Raw genomic sequence first — 17,098 nt, 5'->3', positions numbered from 1 at the left:
ATCAGACTGTGAAGCAGAGCCCACACCACCAAGAGACGACCCATCAATGTGTATTTTCAAAGGTGCTGCAAATAAATGTTGCTGGAACCACATGGATATAACGGAGAGATGATCTAACACTTCTAACATCAGGCGTTTCTACTGAGAGGTATTTCATTGGCTTCATTTTTCATTTACACTATTTAAATTTTGCTTCAGAATTTTTTTTTTTTTTTTTAGAACCCAGAACTTAGTGCATTTCATTTTAAAAAAATTAGAATAATTTATACCCTTCTCTTTTCATTGCAAAAAAATACAGCCCAAGGTATAAACACTTCACGAATGACGGACGCTTCACTTATTTCACGACGTGCTGAACGGTGATTTAGACATTGATCAACCAAAGAACTTTGGCAACTTGCACAAAAATATGTCCTTAACTCAGAAGTGCTGATAAAACTCGCTTTAATGAGGCCTTTATTAAGAACTGGGAAGAGGGAGGAGTGTAAGTGGGTGCTGCGGAGGTCGGCGTGTTCCTAAACCATCCCGCTCTGGATCTGTATGTGGAATGGGTAGGGCTGGTAGAACACGGGGGGCTGTCCATGAGCAATGTAGTAGTTGCTGAAGTTTCTGTCACTGATATATGGAGCAGGCTGGTAATAGCACGTCACGTTGGCCGCGTTGGGGATGATGTTCTGCTCTCCCAGTACTTTCAAAGCCAGGATTGTGATCATGTTCAGAGTCTGCCGCCGCTCGTGCCCCATGAGGCAGACTGTGCTCTTGTTCACCACCCCACGCAGGGTCATCAGGTAGTCGTACTTGCTCTTCTCCTCCCCGATGAAGTGGTTGCGCAGATAGGACTCGATTTTCCTTTGCTGCTCGGCAACATCTGGAAAATCAATGAAGAACCTGGAGCACATGTAACGTTCCAGAGATTTAATTTCAGCCTCATCTGCCGGCTTAAAGTCACGGACCAGGAGGTTGCTGTACTTCAGGAGGCCACCTCCTCGGATCTCCTCGGGGTTCCTGGTGGAGATCAGTTTGTACTTCAGGTGGTCCATGGCCTCGTTGAAGTCCCCGTACATGCTCTCGGCAATGACGGTGGGGTGACAGTCCTCTGCCAGTGGGCAGTCTGAGGCTCTGTACACCGCCAGGATGGAGTCCAGGATGATCTGGAAGGAGTCCACGCTGAACTCGAACTGCCGCCGGAGCGAGCTGACAAACTTCAACTCCACGTTCTTGCCGCTGTTGTTGGACAGCGAGATGAGACTCCAGCGGTCGTGGTCGGTGGAGACTTTGACCATCTTCTGCACATACACATCTTTCATGGTCTGAGCCGTGATTTTTTGCTTATTAACGCATTTTGGCAAGAGGTCCAATAGGCAATTAAGGACTGCTTCCTTAACAATCTGGAACTCCAACTCACTGGGAAGTTCCACCCCAAAAATGATGTCTAGGTCCTTGTAGCTGGTTCCGTTCTGCTTGACCAGGATGTGACTGGCTGTGGAGCCGTTCAGGCGGATGTCTCTGACGTGGATCTGCTTCTCAATGAGCTGGTCCTTCACCATATGAATGATATCCTTCGGCTTTACATCCAGGGTTGGAAAGTTTCCTCTCCCATGGATAGGTATGGGCTCAGCTAAAACCTGATCCAGGATTTTAATCTGATCCCAGGTGAGACAACTGAATCTGTGGTCTAAGTCCTCCTCAGTCATTGTGATGTCAGTGAGCTAAACAGGGAGAAAGAAAAATTAGGGACAAATGTTAGAACTTCCTGAAATACCAGAGAGACAGACATTTCACTTAGTTGTCCTAAACTTGTCTCTTCCTTCCTTGGCAGTAACTGCAAAGCCAGTTCATTTTCCAGTGACACAATCCCAGTTAATAGTCTGAGTCAACCACTGCACTTGTCGCAGTCTTTTAATTGAATTTTAATGCACCCAGGTTTTAATCCTGCTGAGAAGCCATCACGTTATTGTATAACCCGTGACTCAAAGCAAATGCAGCAAACCATCCAGACCCAACTGAAAACTACTCAAAGGTTAATAACACCAAATACTTGGTGGTTCTAATGAAACTCCAAATAAATTTCACCGTGAAGAGCTAAAATGAGCAAATTTATTCTTTCTGTCCTGTCTAGAAACCTTCCTTTATCTTCAGTGACTTGAATACTTCAAATCACTGAAAGAGCAGGAAGTTTTTGTGAAAAGCAGGAGTGAGGAACACCCTCACTGTTTATCCAGTGAGGGCCTTGGATGAACTTTGGTCTCTATGGATCATCTATACACACACATCCTTTAATATCAATTGTTTTGATTTAGGAACCTGATCATTGTTAAGCTGTTTCCACTGTGTTCCTGAGGCAAAAAATTTCCTTCTAAGCCATTAACTTATGTTAATGTATTAACATTAGTTCCTACATTAATGTACCAATGCTGCAAGTTATGGTTTGCAGAACCGTAAGAAAACCCCTTCCAGTCTTGTGGAGAAAGAATTTCTCAAGGAAGCCTGTAAAGAAGCACCTGTAGAATACATAGGGGAAAGCTCTGACTTGTTTAAAATGATATTTGGACTTCATAGCCTCACATCTAGCAATGAGATGTGACACTCAGGTGGTGCCCAGGTGGGATCTGAACCAGCTCAGTGAGTCACCAACCGGGTGGAAAAAGTGTCTTTGGGAATCTGCCAACACTGAGAACCTACTACTGAAACACCAGCAATGTCTCTGCAGGCAGATGGCTCAAACAGATTCTTTCAGCCAAACCTCAAGAATACAAATGAAATAAAATCCTACTGAGTAATAATAACACCACTGAAAAGTCTACACTGTTGTTTCTTCATCAGCAGTGATTACATATGTACGTTGTCATGTATTTTCCTTCCCTCGCCTTCGGATTCCACATTCTGGAATATTTTAGTAATTTCAAGTAACTTGTGAACTGACAAATGGCTTGGGAATATGACAGAGCTATATTTCACATACTTCTGCTATAATTTCATCTCCCAGCAAACTGATCAGGAGCATATGGAGTTCCAGGCACCTTTCTGGCCTCGTTACAAAGAACGGAACCAACCAGATGTTTGAAGTTGAATGAATGTTTTAAAAGTTGGCTAAAGCAGGACTTAAGTTGGGAATTTAATTGACAGTGTGAAGGTCTTGGAATCAGTCCCACATAGCTCCTGGCACTGTGTATGTAGTGTATAACTCCACATACATAATATGCAAACACATGTATGTTTGCACACGTACTCTGGAATATGGACATTACTGTAGGAATTTAGAGAACATGACCTTTTGAACCAAAAAGGAGAGAAATTGCCATCCATAGTACTGCCAATTTTATGATTTCACCATTAAATATCTACTATAACTCCACGCTTATTCCTTTAAAACTATTACCATGAAAAACTTGTACCCATCCTTCAGAGCCTTTTCCACATCCCTCAACAACAAGTTAATCCTGAAAAACAGCTGTTACAGAAAGCCACAGTGAATTTTGGAAACAGGACAACCCAGGGTGGAGCAAGAAGCACGTAAGGAGAGGTTTTTGTATAAATGTTTTCGCTGCCCTGTTGTCTCTGTGTCATTCATAGAATCATTAAATTGTTGAGGTTGGAAAAGACTTCCAAGATCATGAAGTCCAACCTTTTATAATTCAGATTATGGCGGATCTACCAGAAAACTTATAGTTGCCAGAAATGTTGCCTAAGCAGTTTTTTATTATGGGATTTGTCTGATATTGCAAAATTTTGACCTTTCTGAGGTTAATGTTGTGATGTAAAAGAAAGGGCGCAGAGAAGGGAATGTTGAAATTCAATCCCTTCTTTTAGCAGAGGAACCCCCTTCAAATACTTGGTAAGTCAGAAGATGGAAGTATCCCTAAATAAGCTTAGAAATCCCTTCTTTATTGCTACATGTTTTTAGTTATTTGAGATGTTACTGCAACATACAGGCATTTTAAATTGACAGGAAAAGGTAATGTCAGTAAATCTCTCTTTTGTGTTGAAGAGATGTACCTCAAAATGTCATTTCTCTAAAGTGATTCCTGGAGAATCTGGGGAGGCTTTGGGAGTTCAGAGTTTCAACATTAATGTTTTACGATAAATACTAAGAATTCTGTGCTGAAACAACACCTTCAATTTGACAAGTGAGGAAAACATCCTGGGAAAAACAGGAATTAAGTTTTCAAGTATGTAATTAATTTGCAGCTAAACATGGATAAACTTGATTGTAATTATTATTATTTATTAATTTGCTTCCAGCTTGCAAGCCTGGACTTTCCTAGAAGGGTTTTCTCTTGTTCTTTTCCTCAACCTTGTCTGGCAACAAGAACAATTTCCAGGTAATTTTATACTCATTAGGAACCTGATTTCTCAAAGCAGTGGTAAATTTACTTACTGAGGTGCTCAGGCCAATGTCAGGAGTTATTATTAATGTAAGTAACCTCAGTTACAATAAATCAGTAGCAATATTGAGACTAAAATGAGTTAAAGTATTGTGTGAAACAAGAAGGGAAGGAAACTCACTGCATGTCACCACAGCAGTTGGACGAAGCCAAACACAAGCAAATGCTGTGTTGGTTCGTGGGAAAAGAGGCTGGAAAATCACTTTATTCTTTGGAAACTGGTGATGGTTGGAATGGAGGATGATCCATTTACAAGGGATCATCCAGCAATAGGATGGGGGGGATGGTTTTAAACTAAAGGAGGGTTGATTTAGATTAGATTAGGGAGAAATTCTTCCTTGTGAGGGGGGAGAGGCCCTGGCACAGGTTGCCCAGAGAAGCTGTGGCTGCCCCATCCCTGCAAGTGTCCAAGACCAGGTTGGACGGGGCTTGGAGCAACCTGGGGTAGCAGAAGTGGAAGCAGATGATCTTTAAGGTCCTTCCAACCCAACCCATCCTGAGATTCCATGATCCCTGGAGGCAGAAACACCTCCCTGCCCCTCTGCCAGAACCAGCATTGATCATTTAGGGTCACCCTACATGTGACACAGACTTCAAGAGCTCTCACTCAGCAGCACCCTGAGTCCCAGCCTTCCCTGACTCTTCCCTGCTGCTCCCTGCCAAAGAATTAATTTTCTGTAACTTCTTCCATGTGAATACCCAAAAGCATTTCATGTGTTCCACATTCAGTGTTTCCTTGCCTTAAAGTCAGTCCATGGGCAAATGGAGGCTGCACAAACATCAGTGAAACTCAAAAGAGGGCGGTTTTTAGCTCACTTCATCAATATTTGTAATTTATTGGGACTCTCTCCTAGTGATTTTTCTTAGTTTTTTGTTTATGGGATTTAAAATGTTACTATAAACTGTCTGATTTAAGATCTCTACCAGACAAAGCAACGAGGAAAAGTAGTTTTCAAGGTGTTTTCTTTTACATACACTGGTCAGAGAAGCACAGAATAAGATGGATCAGACCCAGTCAAGTTTTGTGATATAGTATCCTTATTATAAGGTTAGAAAAATATTTCCCTGTTTCAAGCTCCAGCTTGTCCTTGAGTGGTCACCTTGAGCTGCCGAAGTGGTCACAACATGGAAAAATGTTTAGATACTGTGGGATCATTAAACACAGTTTTATTAACTTTTATTATTTATTTTAATATTGAAGTGAGAGGCTCTAGTTTTCTTTGTGGACCCAAACAACTCTTGAGTTTGGGATAAAATGACGCTGAAAGGTTTTGTTAACCACATCTTAGCACTGCGCCATGGATCAGCTCCATTAAAAAAAATGAAAGCAGATCTGGCTTTACATCTGAATGAAGAAAATCTGCCACGCTAATGACAGCTTTCATGTTCCCCACGACTTTCAGAGAAACAGATACTTACAGTCTAGAGAACAGTCTCATCAAATTTAGCTCATATTTTTCCCATAAACTGTTTAGATTCTCTTTTTATATACTCCCTAATGTTGCTTCAGTGTGTTTTCAAAGGCTTTGCCATGTGCTGGAGTTCTCAAGCAGAATCCAGCTGAGAGGGTTTTTGTGCAGCTGTGGTAGCTCCATCCTCTTCCCTTTGATCTGCTCCCCTGTTTTCCTGTTTTCCAGCAAAGATTGGGAATGCTTGACTGCTCTAATTCTCTTTACTTTGCACTTGAAATTGGTTGCACGAGGACCTTTTACAAAATAATGGAATCACTGAGGTTGGAAAAGACCTCAGAGATCATCGAGTCCCACCTGTGACCAATCCCCACCTTGTCAACTCAACCAGAGGTGGTCCTTGGACACCTACAGGGTGCTCTCTCCCTGGGCAGCCCCTTCCAATGCCTGACCACTCCTTCCAGGAAGAAATTCCTCCTGATGTCCAACCTGACCCTTCCCTGGTGCAGTTTGAGGCTGTTTCCTCTCGTCCTCTCTCTCGTTACCCAGGAGCAAAGGCTTAAAAAGAGATGAAGCAAAATGTCTTGCCCTGGTGGCCTTGTTTTCGGGGATTACTCCAGAAACACTCCCAGAAATTCTGCCATTGTCCCCTCAATGCCTGCACTGATTTTCCTGCACACACATTACATGCATCACTAACGACTCCCATGATCTCTTGCTAAAGCTTCCCTTAAATTCAAAGCTCCATTTCTCTGTTAAGCCGGGCATTTGGAAGTATTTTACTCACTCACTTAAGGACTGCAGCTGGCATAAGCTCCGGAGGCAGGAATGTCAAACGGGGAAGGAGTTCCAGTCGTAATTTAAATGCGTACGAGACAAGTAGAAGCAGTAAAGCATCTGGAGAACCTAAATGGGGAAATATTTAAACTGATTTGACAGTGTTTTTCACCAGTTTTTCCTTCCATTACTGTTAATGCATGTGGGAAGGTGGTGTTTGTTTATCCTGTTATCACGAGATAACGCATGAGTTGCCATCAGTTTTCAGTACAGTTGCCATCGAGTTACCCTGAAATAACAAATAATAACTCAGGGCCAGATGCTCCTCTCTGGTGAGATAAGGCTGCAAGGTGGGCAAAATGCACTTAAAAGCAGTTTGCTTGGACCGTGCCACAGAATATCACCTTCAGGGGCAGAAAAGGTGAGCAGAAGAAGAGACTTTGCCAACAAAAATAAGCTCTAACTTTTCCCCAACCCATGGAACAGGGACAGTGGCTTTAAGGAAAAAAAGGACAGATTTAGATTGGATATTGGGAAGGAATGTGGATATTGGGAAGAGGGTGGTGAGGCCCTAGCACAGGTTGCCAATCCCTGGAGGTGTCCAAGGCCAGGTTGGAGCAACTTAGTCTAGTGGAAGGAGTCCCTGCCTGTGGAATGAGATGGTCTTTAAGGTTCCTTCCAACCCAGACCATCCTGTGATCCCGTGTTTCCATGAGAATCAGCAGAGGCATGTACCAGGCTCCAACACCCCTTCTCCTAACTGGGAATGATGTGCAGAGCCCAACCCTGCAGCACAATGCTGGGAAAAGGAACTGAGGAGCCAACACCTGGAATGTTACAGGATATGGGCTCGATGAGCTGGGAGTTCTCAGGAGGGACAAAGTGAGGAGTTTAATTCAGGCAAGCAGTATGAATACATAATCCATATTATCTCATCCTGCACATTTGGGGGTTTTGGATGACAGATTTTCCCTCATGACTCATGGTACAGTCATTCTGAGCTGGATGGGGATCCCCTCACAGGGCAACATTTTCAAGGGCAGATATTTTATGATTTGCATCAATTCCCACAACACACAATGTTCCTTCTTACATGGCCTCCATGTCCAAACAAACCAAGGCCTATAAGTAACATAGGATGAAGCACAATCTTCTCAATTGCTCTAAAATACTTTAATAACTTAAAAAAAAATAGGTCTCATATGCAATATTTGGTCTATTTGGGGCTGTGGCCATTGCTGAGAAGTTACTGATTTAGGTAAAGGTTATTTGTACAACCAGATACATACCGTGGACTGACTCCTGGGTAATATTTCCAGAAAGAATGCAAAATCCCACGGACTTACTGTGGCAGGAGGACTGGAAGTGTGTATTCCAGCGGAGTTAATAGGATGAGTCACTGGATCATTTGGTAAAAATATGAATTGTCATCTTGTCACTGACAGAAACACGAAGCTCCCCGGGAAAGCTGCAGGAAATAAAACCCAACAAACAATAACATTCATTTTGAGATCAATGTTAACTACCAGTCACCTGCTGTACATAATAAATGATGCATTACAGCCTGGCAGTCCTGCAGGAATAACAACAGCCTTTCAAGTTGGGAATGATAAGGTAAAAGCAGTGGAAAGGCACCAAAGTGCTTATAAAGACTATGGGTTTTAGGTCCTGCTTAATCCTCTGCAAGGATATTAACAGACTTGTCATTTTCTCTATGGGATTTTGAGTGAGAATTCAATATTATTAATAGACATGCAAATTAGCAGGGATGTAGTGGAATCATTTAAAAAATAGAATGAATAACCCAGCAAAATGAAATACTATGAGTTGTGTAGTGGCTTTATATTGCTTCTATAAGAGCAGATGACAGGAAGATCTTGTTTCAGAGGTCGTTTGTTCATTTACAGTAAGCCCAGGATCCCTGTTGCTGGAATTTCCAATTCCAGTGGCCCGTTGACTGGCTATGCTGGAATTAAATATATTTCTAAATATTCCTGTGCTATCATAAAGGCACTTCTTTATATTTGTTTCTCATTTGGAAGACATGTTGACAGCTAGGCAGCCTTTTTTAGGCTTTCCTTCAAAGATCTCCCATTCCAGAACCCCATCCTGCAAAGTCCACAATACCCACACAAGGTTTCTGGACTATCCCAAGCAGGGCCCTGTCCACTCTGTGGTTTGATATCCATGTGAATTTACTCCTTGTTGATGAGTTGTGTTCCACAATCTCAGCTTTTATGCTGCAAGCACATATGGTTCTGACTAAAGGTAACTTTGCAAGCAAGATTTGAGTGTAAATATCTGCATAATCTGCAGGAGAAGCTGGAATTATAGCCCGAGGAGGTATGCACTGTGTTAATAATTTTATTCAGAATAAGTTGGATTTTCCCTCCGTGCTACAGCAGGCAGATTTTTATCCCTGAAAATGCCATTTTGCTGCTGCCAGAAGCACAGCACTTGCTCTGCTCACCCTGTGGGGACCTGGCTGCTGTGCTAGGGCCTGTCTGCAGCTTTCATTTGCTTTCCAACTCCTCACGGGCTATCAATTGGATGAATGTGTGTTCCCTGAACTTGCTCCCCAAATCCATGCAGTGATGGCTCATATTTGCAGCTGGGAATAAAGGGTTGAGTCTGGCAAGGGCTGAGCTTTGGGCAGCCTGAGAGTGAGAGCCCAGTTAGGCCTTCAATGCCAAAGAAAAGAGGTTCTGGGCTGCTTAGATAAAAGTCTCAGCATGTGGAGTCTGGAAAAGTCAGACAAATCAGTCACTTTACAACAAAACACAAAATACAAAATTCTTTTTAACGATGAAATATTGTTATTTCTTTCTGTGCAAGGGGGAAGGTTTAATGGATAGATGATATCCATTAATGGATATATCACCATGATGGAACAGATTAACTCTAGAGCAGAATTAATGGCTTCCTCTGGTGATATTTAGGGGGAGAAAAGAGAGACCTTTATGGCTTTTTTTTTGTAGAAGAAGAGCCATTATTATATAATATGTTCATAGAAGCAGCAGCTGAGATTGATGGACTGCTTTGGCTGCTGGGAATTTTTTCCCAACTGCTGCCTTTTATTGGCTCCGTCATCACGGGAAAAAGCGCATCATTCCTTTATTCTACAGTCGTGGTTCCCAGGATTTTTCCAACTAAAGGAAAAATAAAAATAAAAATTACTCTGTCAACAACTGTGTTTCAAAGATAGTATTTTCCTGTGCCTGAATTTGAGATGTGAATTGTGACATGCGACAACAAACCCATTTCCAAGCTTTTTTCCCCTCGTGCCCAATGAGCAAAGGACTCTCCTGAGATCCAGCAGGGGCTGGGAGATGACATGTGGCTCTGAGGATTTCCCTCCCTGCCACAAGCACTGCTTGGGAGCACATTCCCAGCTGGTCACTGCCTTTGGGTGTCCCCACTCCCAGCTACCACCATAAGGAATATCAACCCTCAAACCCCTCAAGTGCCCACACCTCGGTGAGCACAGAGGTTGCTCCAACACCTCATCAGCTGACCCAGAGCATTCCAAGGTGATTCCCCCCAAACTGGCAGGAATGAGAGCCAAGGATCCAAGAGATCCTTGCCTCCCCCCCCGCTCTCTCCCTGCTTCCCCAAGCAGCACATGATTGCTCTGCTCAGCTCCTCAGACTAATCCCAACATCTGTTTACTCACTCGAGATCCCAGTGACTCAATCCAAAGCTCACTTATCAAAAACTCTCATTATTATGACTAAACTGCAGCAAAAGCAGGCAAGGTAAAGAATGGAACAATCCTCCTTTCCCATCTATTAACCACCTTCATAATCATCTCTCCTCTTCAGATGTCGGAGGAAGAGGGATAAGCGATGCCACATGCCATCACAGCCCCAATTCTGGGCTCAGTCAGGGGATAAAGGGCATTACAAAGTCAAGGATCTCCTCAGAAACTCTCCAGAGCTTTCCTCCCCTCATCTACACCAAAGGACAACCATCTAATGTCCCCAAGAACCCGCCTTGTGGGACAGCCTTGGTCACTGAACCACGAGAGGACACCTCCAGGATCACATTTATGTGTGTTTTGAGAGGGTTCTAACACAACACACACGGCAAATGGCATGGATTCCTCTTTTTTCACTGATCATACCCAAAAAAGCTTTGCTGGGAGCTGCATTCAGTTCCTTCAATCAATGCAGTGCCTTCTTTCCCCTCTCTGAATCAGTGCTGAGCCATTGGAGTATCGAGGGTGGGTTCTGATTGTTCATACAGTAATAGAATGGATTTGGAAAGCTTTCCATGGGAGGAGCCAGAAAACTGAGACAAATGGAACTGGTGTTCCATGAAGGCCTCTCTGCATCACCCCTGCTCTGCTCTGCATATCTTAGAAAAGTGTTTGCTATTAGACAATTATCCTGTTTCACTCCAGAAGTATTTTCATGTTATGGCACAAGCCATGAGCTCTGGGCACAGACTCCAGGTTGATTTATTAAGCATTTTGGGATCCCTTCAAATAAAGGCTCTTCCCCACTGCTACAGCAAGTGGGGAGTTTAAATTGAGTTGGAAAAAAGTTCTGGAGCAGGCTGGGCTGGCAATACCACAGGAATGTGTCTCCCAATTTACTCAAAGATTACTATGTCTTCCACTGTTTATTGATATTACTACTTGTGTTTATAATGTTAATACAGAATTCATATTTTTATGAATTAATTTCCATATTTATATTAGAAAGTTATTCTCTGACTACAGAATGCAGCAGTGGGGTTTCATTTTATAGCTGTTTTCCCAATTTTACGAGTTACGCTGTCAAAGTGGGGAAAAATAAATGAATTATTCATTATCTTCAAAGTACTCGCTGTACAAGAGTTTACTCTTAATTCTGCCTCAGTAAGAGCCAGGATTCCCCTAGAAAATAGTTTTTTTGATAACTGAAATGTTTTCTAGAGTTTGCAGATTAAAAAAATCTGCATAACTAGTCAAACTAGATCAGCAGAAAGGATCGTGGCTGCAGCACCAGCACTGCTACTCTTTGGTGGGGAAGGCAGCACAAAATGTCTCTGTTGACATTATTAGTAAAACACGGAGAGGAGATAAAGCAATGATTAAACCAAAGGAAGAGGCTGAGGCCCTGCAGCAAAGCTGTGTATTCGTGACTTTTCCATCACTATCAATAATTCATAATGACCATCATGCGCATGACGACACCAAGTTTGGGAGAAGGACTGAGTCAAGCTCTCCCCAAATGTGCAAAAACATCCAACGTGACACCGGCTGTCAAGGCGACAGGACCTGCTCGCTAAGCAAAGACCCAGCAGGAAGGGTAATGGAGAAGAAAATCAGCTGATGTTGACATAAATCAACATCTGCTGTACCCATTTGTGGTGGTTCACGGAGGAAAACCCTCCTTTTGGTAATAAGTGCTGAAAGAAACAGTTTTTAGGGCCACAGAAATATCCCGGCTAGAAAAGAATTGAAAGGATGGTTTATCTGTGAGCAATTCTGCAACACGAAGAAACCACGTTCAGTATTATGCTCAAATTTTGCAGCTCTCTGTGTTCTCCCTTTCTGGACCACACTAATTTTGGGAAATAGGTACGTTGTTGATTCCCCGTGGCATCTCAGATTCTGTGCTGATGCTTTGAATAATTATTTTTGCATGAAAATCGTGGTGGCAAAAGGGAAAAGCCAGATTGTAACTTTCAAAATACTTCTTTTTAAAAAATATTTGAAACCCAAGGGTATAAATTCATAGAATCATGGAATGGTGTGGGCTGGAAAGGACCTTAAAGCCCATCAAGTCCCACCCCCTGCCATGGGCAGGGACACCTTCCACTATCCCAGGTTGCTCCAAGCCCTGTCCAACCTGGCCTTGGACACTTCCAGGCATGAGGCAGCTACAGCTTCTCTGGGCAACCTGTGCCAGTGCCAGGAATTGTTTTGGCATAAATGAGAGCAGAACTGGCCTAGTCTGTTCATGGCTGAGCTTCTGACTTCTGTAAGATAAACCTGAGCTCATTTCCACTCCATGTGTACCATCCCTCACTCTGCAGTACCTAGAGTTTGGTGGTGAAATTTGATTTGAAATTTGCCTCCAAATCTTGTAGCTTTTCATTGACCTTCACCCATTAAAAACAACAGGTTAAACAGAGACATGTAAGATATATATGACATGCAAGACATATCTATGTCTTAAATCCATAAGACAAGGTCTATCCCCATATGCAGATGACCATCAGGCCACTGGGAACTCAACACTGTCAATAACCTCAGGGTGACCCACCAAGGGCTCCCCAACACGAACAAAAGAGGCAAAGCAGAGCACAAGGTACCAACATTTCACTCCTTGCCATGGCTGAGCACTGATGGCTCAGCCCAAGCTCATCCTGGAGTCTGATCATCAGAGCCCAGAACCAGGAAGGCCACGAAACCGCTCCGGATTAGGAGTGTTTTGAAAACACAGGTAGAATTTCATTCCTTTGAGCAGCATTAATTAATGAATGAATTTCCACTGCCAGCCTAAATGCTGCTTAATTGACTCTCCAAAATAACTCAGTCTCAATGTGTCTTTCAAGGAACTTGGTCTACTTATGTCTCCCTGATTTATAGTGGGTTCATAAATTACCAGACTCCACAGTGTCAGCAGCTACTCCCGAACCTGAGCTGCTGATACACCCAGGGGCAGGAATTTAGGGTCAGGCCTTTGCTCACAAGGGTCAACGGCAGACATCTCTCTTTGTGGCAGCTGAATCATTACGGAGCACACAGGAGCTGCATTTCTAACGCCTAATGAGGCAATAAAACTAAATTTACTGTAAAGTTATGCCCAGGATGCACAGCTGGGCAGGGATGGTGTGCAGGCAACACTACCCAGGGGTCAAAGGTCTGCAGCACTGCAAATTAAAGGACTTATTAGTGTTCTCTTTGAACTGAGCTATGGGAATGTAAGAGGGATAAGGCATAAGGAATAGAAGGTATAATGCAGGCAACTACTCCCACTTCACACATCAAGCCCTTATTCCTGACTCCTGGATGCTGCAGGCACGGCACACGGAGGATGAAAGGACACAAGGGATTGTTTTTATATTTCTGAATGGGACAGACACATCTGACTCTAGTTTAGGGAGAACTCAAGAGCCTGAAGCGTGGGAGAGTCCCTGCTCTCAGTCACTTTCATTTATTATTCATTGCTCGGCCTTTAGCGGAGAATTGAACACATCCCCATTCATACCCACCTTGCTGCTTTTTATGGGAGCCACGGACAGACTGTCCCTGTTAACGCAGCACATGGAACACAACGTGTGTGAGCCTGCAGAGCCAGCCCTCCTCTTTGAGAGGGAACAATAAATATCATTAAAGATTTGCAGTGGCTTAACAGACGTTTCAGAGATGCCTGTGGGAGAAGGCAGGGAGCACAGGAGAGTGATTCCTGCGTGGGAAGACACAGAATTCCAGCCCTGAGTTGCACTGCACACAGGCACTTCCTAATAGTTTAGGGCAGAGAATCCCAGCTTGCTGTCGCTGTCACCTCCAGGCTGTGACCTCCCCAAAAACACAGATGGTCCTTGCTGAACACCTACAAAAGGCCTAAGCTACCTAAGCTGTCATCTTCTACACTGGGTGACAGAGCTACCTAAGCTGTCATCTTCTACATGGGGCGACAGAGCTTCCACCAGCGAATAGGGAATACCACACTCCTACTACTCCTACTATGGATGTGGTGAGGCAGGGCTTGCCCAAATCCAGGGAGTTTTTGGGATTCGTGCAAAGGAACACCCTAGCGAGACAGAACTCACGTGCAGCGAGGCACAGACCCACACATCCCCCGCGGCACCGCCAGTTCGCCAGACCGCCCTTTCTGTAAGTTTACCCCCGAAGTTTGTGAGGAAAACGCCTTACGGGGAGAGGAGAAAGGCCCGAGCCGAGCGCTCCGGGGCTCGCCAAGTTTTCTAACCGAGACCAACCGCTCCCGCAACGGCCCCGCCCGCCCCGGCCCCGCAGCTCCGGGGGCACCGCGGGCACCGCGACCCCGCCCGGGGGGACCCGCGGGGACGGGGCGGGGGCGGGGGGGACACTCACCGTGCTGAGCCCCGAGCGCTGCCCGCGCTGCCCCCGCCGAGCCGGGGCCGCCGCTGTCCGGGGCCGCCGCTGCCGGGGCCGCCGAGCCGGGGCCGCCGCTGTCCGCGGCCGCGCTGGTGCTGAAGCGGCCGCCCCGCCCCGCCCTCCGCCCGCCCCCGCGGAGCGCAACGCGGCCGCCATGGCAACGGGAGCGGGGGGGCCGCGCCCGCCGCCGCCGCCTCACGGGGCCCCGCCACAGAGACCCCCGAGCCCGCAGCCCCTGCACGGCCCTCAGACGAGGGTCCGAGCCACGCACCTGCCCCGGGGCCGTTGTTCGTCACACCGGCGCGGCCACCGGCGCTTCCACACCGGGAGCTGACGGCCACCGGCCGCCGCCCCTCACCTGCAGCCCCCCGGCTGCCGCCCCTGCCAGACACGCCCGGTGGAGGGGGCACAGAACCGTAGAATCGTGGAGTCGTGGGGTCATAGCATCGTGGAATAATAACACCATGGGGTCACGGGATCGCGGGATCAAAGAATCATAAAATCATGGAATCGCAGAATCATAAAATCAGGGCAACAAGGAATATAAGATCAAGGAAACTGTTTCGGTTGGAAAAGCTCTCGTCGAGTCCAACTGTTCCCCCAGCACTGCCAAGCCCACCTCTAACCCATGTCCCCAGCAGCCACATCCACACAGCTGTAAAGTTCCCCCAGGGATGGGGACTGAGTTCAGGGAGCATTTGGACAACGCTCTCAGACACAGGGTGGGATTGTTGGGGTGTCCCGTGTAGGGCTAGGAGTGGGGCTGGATGATCCTTGTGGGTCCCTTCCATCTCAGAATATTCTATGATTCCACCACTGTCTTAGGCAGTCTGTTCCAATGCTTTAACAAACCTTGCAACGAAAAATATTGCTCCTAATATCCAGCCTGAACCTTCCCCCGTGCAACTTCAGGTCCTGTCAGCCCAGGCAAAGAGGGTCCCTTTCAGCTGGTGGCAAACGGTTTCATCCTCTGGTGATCCAGTTCTCAGATCCCAAGAAGAGTCAGAATTAAACTTGTTTGGTTTTGAGATTCTTCTTGCACAAACAGTCTCTCATTTTTGCCTCACTATTTCATGGAATCCTGGAATGATTTGGGTTGGAAGGGACCTTAAAGCCCAGCTCATCCCATCCCATTCCATGGGCAGAGACACCTTCCACTATCCCAGGTTGCTCCAAGCCCCCTCCAACCTGGCCTTGGACACTTCCAGAGATGGAGCAGCCACAGCTTTTCTAGGCAAGACACATGCACAGGATGTAATTGCCAAAGGAATCTAAACAAGGAAATCTACATTTCAGGGATGCATTAAGGATTGTAAGGATTAAGACTGAGGATTAAGATGATTAAACTGATAACAGTGACATGAGCACCTGCAGCTTGGTCACTCAACCCCCCCAAATTCTGCCTCACCTGCAGCACAGCCCTTCTCACAGTGAAAGACACTTGGCTGCTCTGTCACTTCAGCTCTGGGCCCAGGGTCTCCTCTACTGTGGTGTCCTGTTGGAAACATTCCCTGTGCTCCTTCATGTGCAATATGTGATGTCACAGACTCAGTTCTGGTTCCAAGCATCTGACTTACAAAACCAGACTGGGTATCTAAAAATGACTATCTTTGATCAGTTACTTCACTGGATGGATGGAATAAAATCCTGCCCGGGGTGAGGTTATGTCAGTTGTGCCATTTTTGGTCATTTCCATTCCACTATAACACTAAATACTTTACATTTGCTGCTGTGGGATGTCTAAGTTTGCTTAGACATAGACCTAAAATGAGAGATAATTTACTGTTCTGAGAAAATATGCCACATGGGTAAGGCATGATTACTTCTGAAAAAAGTGCAGATTTAGTACTATAGTGACTCATAACAATGAGCAAAAAAAGGTTATGAAAGTATTTTAAACTGCATTTTGTCATAGGGAAATATATAATAACCTTAAATAGCCATGTCTGTACTTGACCTTCCAGCACCCAGGTACTTCTAGGCTGGCTCTGGGGTATTACACCAGAGAAGAATATTAACCTTTTATCCTGAAAGAATCCACAGCAAGGAAATACGACCCTTGTTGAACACAAAAATCCCCAAACCAGCTGTTATTCTTTAGGGCCCTTAAAAATATCTTCAGTGTCTCTTTCCTCTTGGGAACAGTTTTATGATGGAGCAATTGCAGCAATTACAAAGCACTTCACGATTAAAGAATCCCCCTTGTGAGACGACTTCATTTTATGTCATAAACATCGAGTTAGTTTCTATTACTTGATATTCCTAGCTGTGAAAAATATTTCTATGTAAATTACTTTATATTGTTATATTAGCTGATTGTTTCTTTTGTTTGTTATTTCTGTGTTTATTATTATATTAATTTATCTTCCTAGGTCACAAATCAAGAAAAAGAGTTGATGAGACTTTTCAAATCCTCATAAACTCTAAAACAAACGAATTCTCAGTTCCGATAA

At 44.8% G+C, this 17,098-nt stretch overlaps 1 protein-coding gene across 8 annotated transcripts; it reads right to left on the bottom strand.

Annotated features, from left to right (window-relative positions):
* Positions 1 to 427: 427 nt before the first annotated feature.
* Positions 428 to 16,139, bottom strand: TENT5D (terminal nucleotidyltransferase 5D). Of its 8 annotated transcripts, none has more exons than XM_027725541.2 (4): positions 16,054 to 16,139; positions 7,918 to 8,039; positions 6,586 to 6,700; positions 428 to 1,709 (listed from the first exon to the last, which is right to left on the bottom strand). In XM_027725541.2, the coding sequence occupies exon 4, from the start codon at positions 1,692 to 1,694 to the stop codon at positions 516 to 518; it is 1,179 nt and encodes a 392-aa protein (XP_027581342.1). In that variant the 5' UTR covers positions 1,695 to 1,709; positions 6,586 to 6,700; positions 7,918 to 8,039; positions 16,054 to 16,139; the 3' UTR covers positions 428 to 515. The 8 variants fall into 8 exon arrangements, with proteins under 8 accessions (XP_027581342.1, XP_027581347.1, XP_039238653.1 ...); XM_027725546.2 differs by lacking the exon at positions 16,054 to 16,139 and adding an exon at positions 14,917 to 14,934; XM_039382719.1 differs by lacking the exon at positions 16,054 to 16,139 and adding an exon at positions 14,622 to 14,694 and having other exon boundaries at positions 7,861 to 8,039.
* Positions 16,140 to 17,098: the final 959 nt, after the last annotated feature.

The sequence above is a fragment of the Pipra filicauda genome, unplaced genomic scaffold (assembly GCF_003945595.2).
Source record: "Pipra filicauda isolate LSUMZ 115617 unplaced genomic scaffold, ASM394559v2 scaffold281_size1565311_pilon, whole genome shotgun sequence".
Taxonomy (NCBI): Eukaryota; Metazoa; Chordata; class Aves; order Passeriformes; family Pipridae; genus Pipra; species Pipra filicauda.
This window is presented reverse-complemented; position numbering and strand designations above follow the sequence as displayed.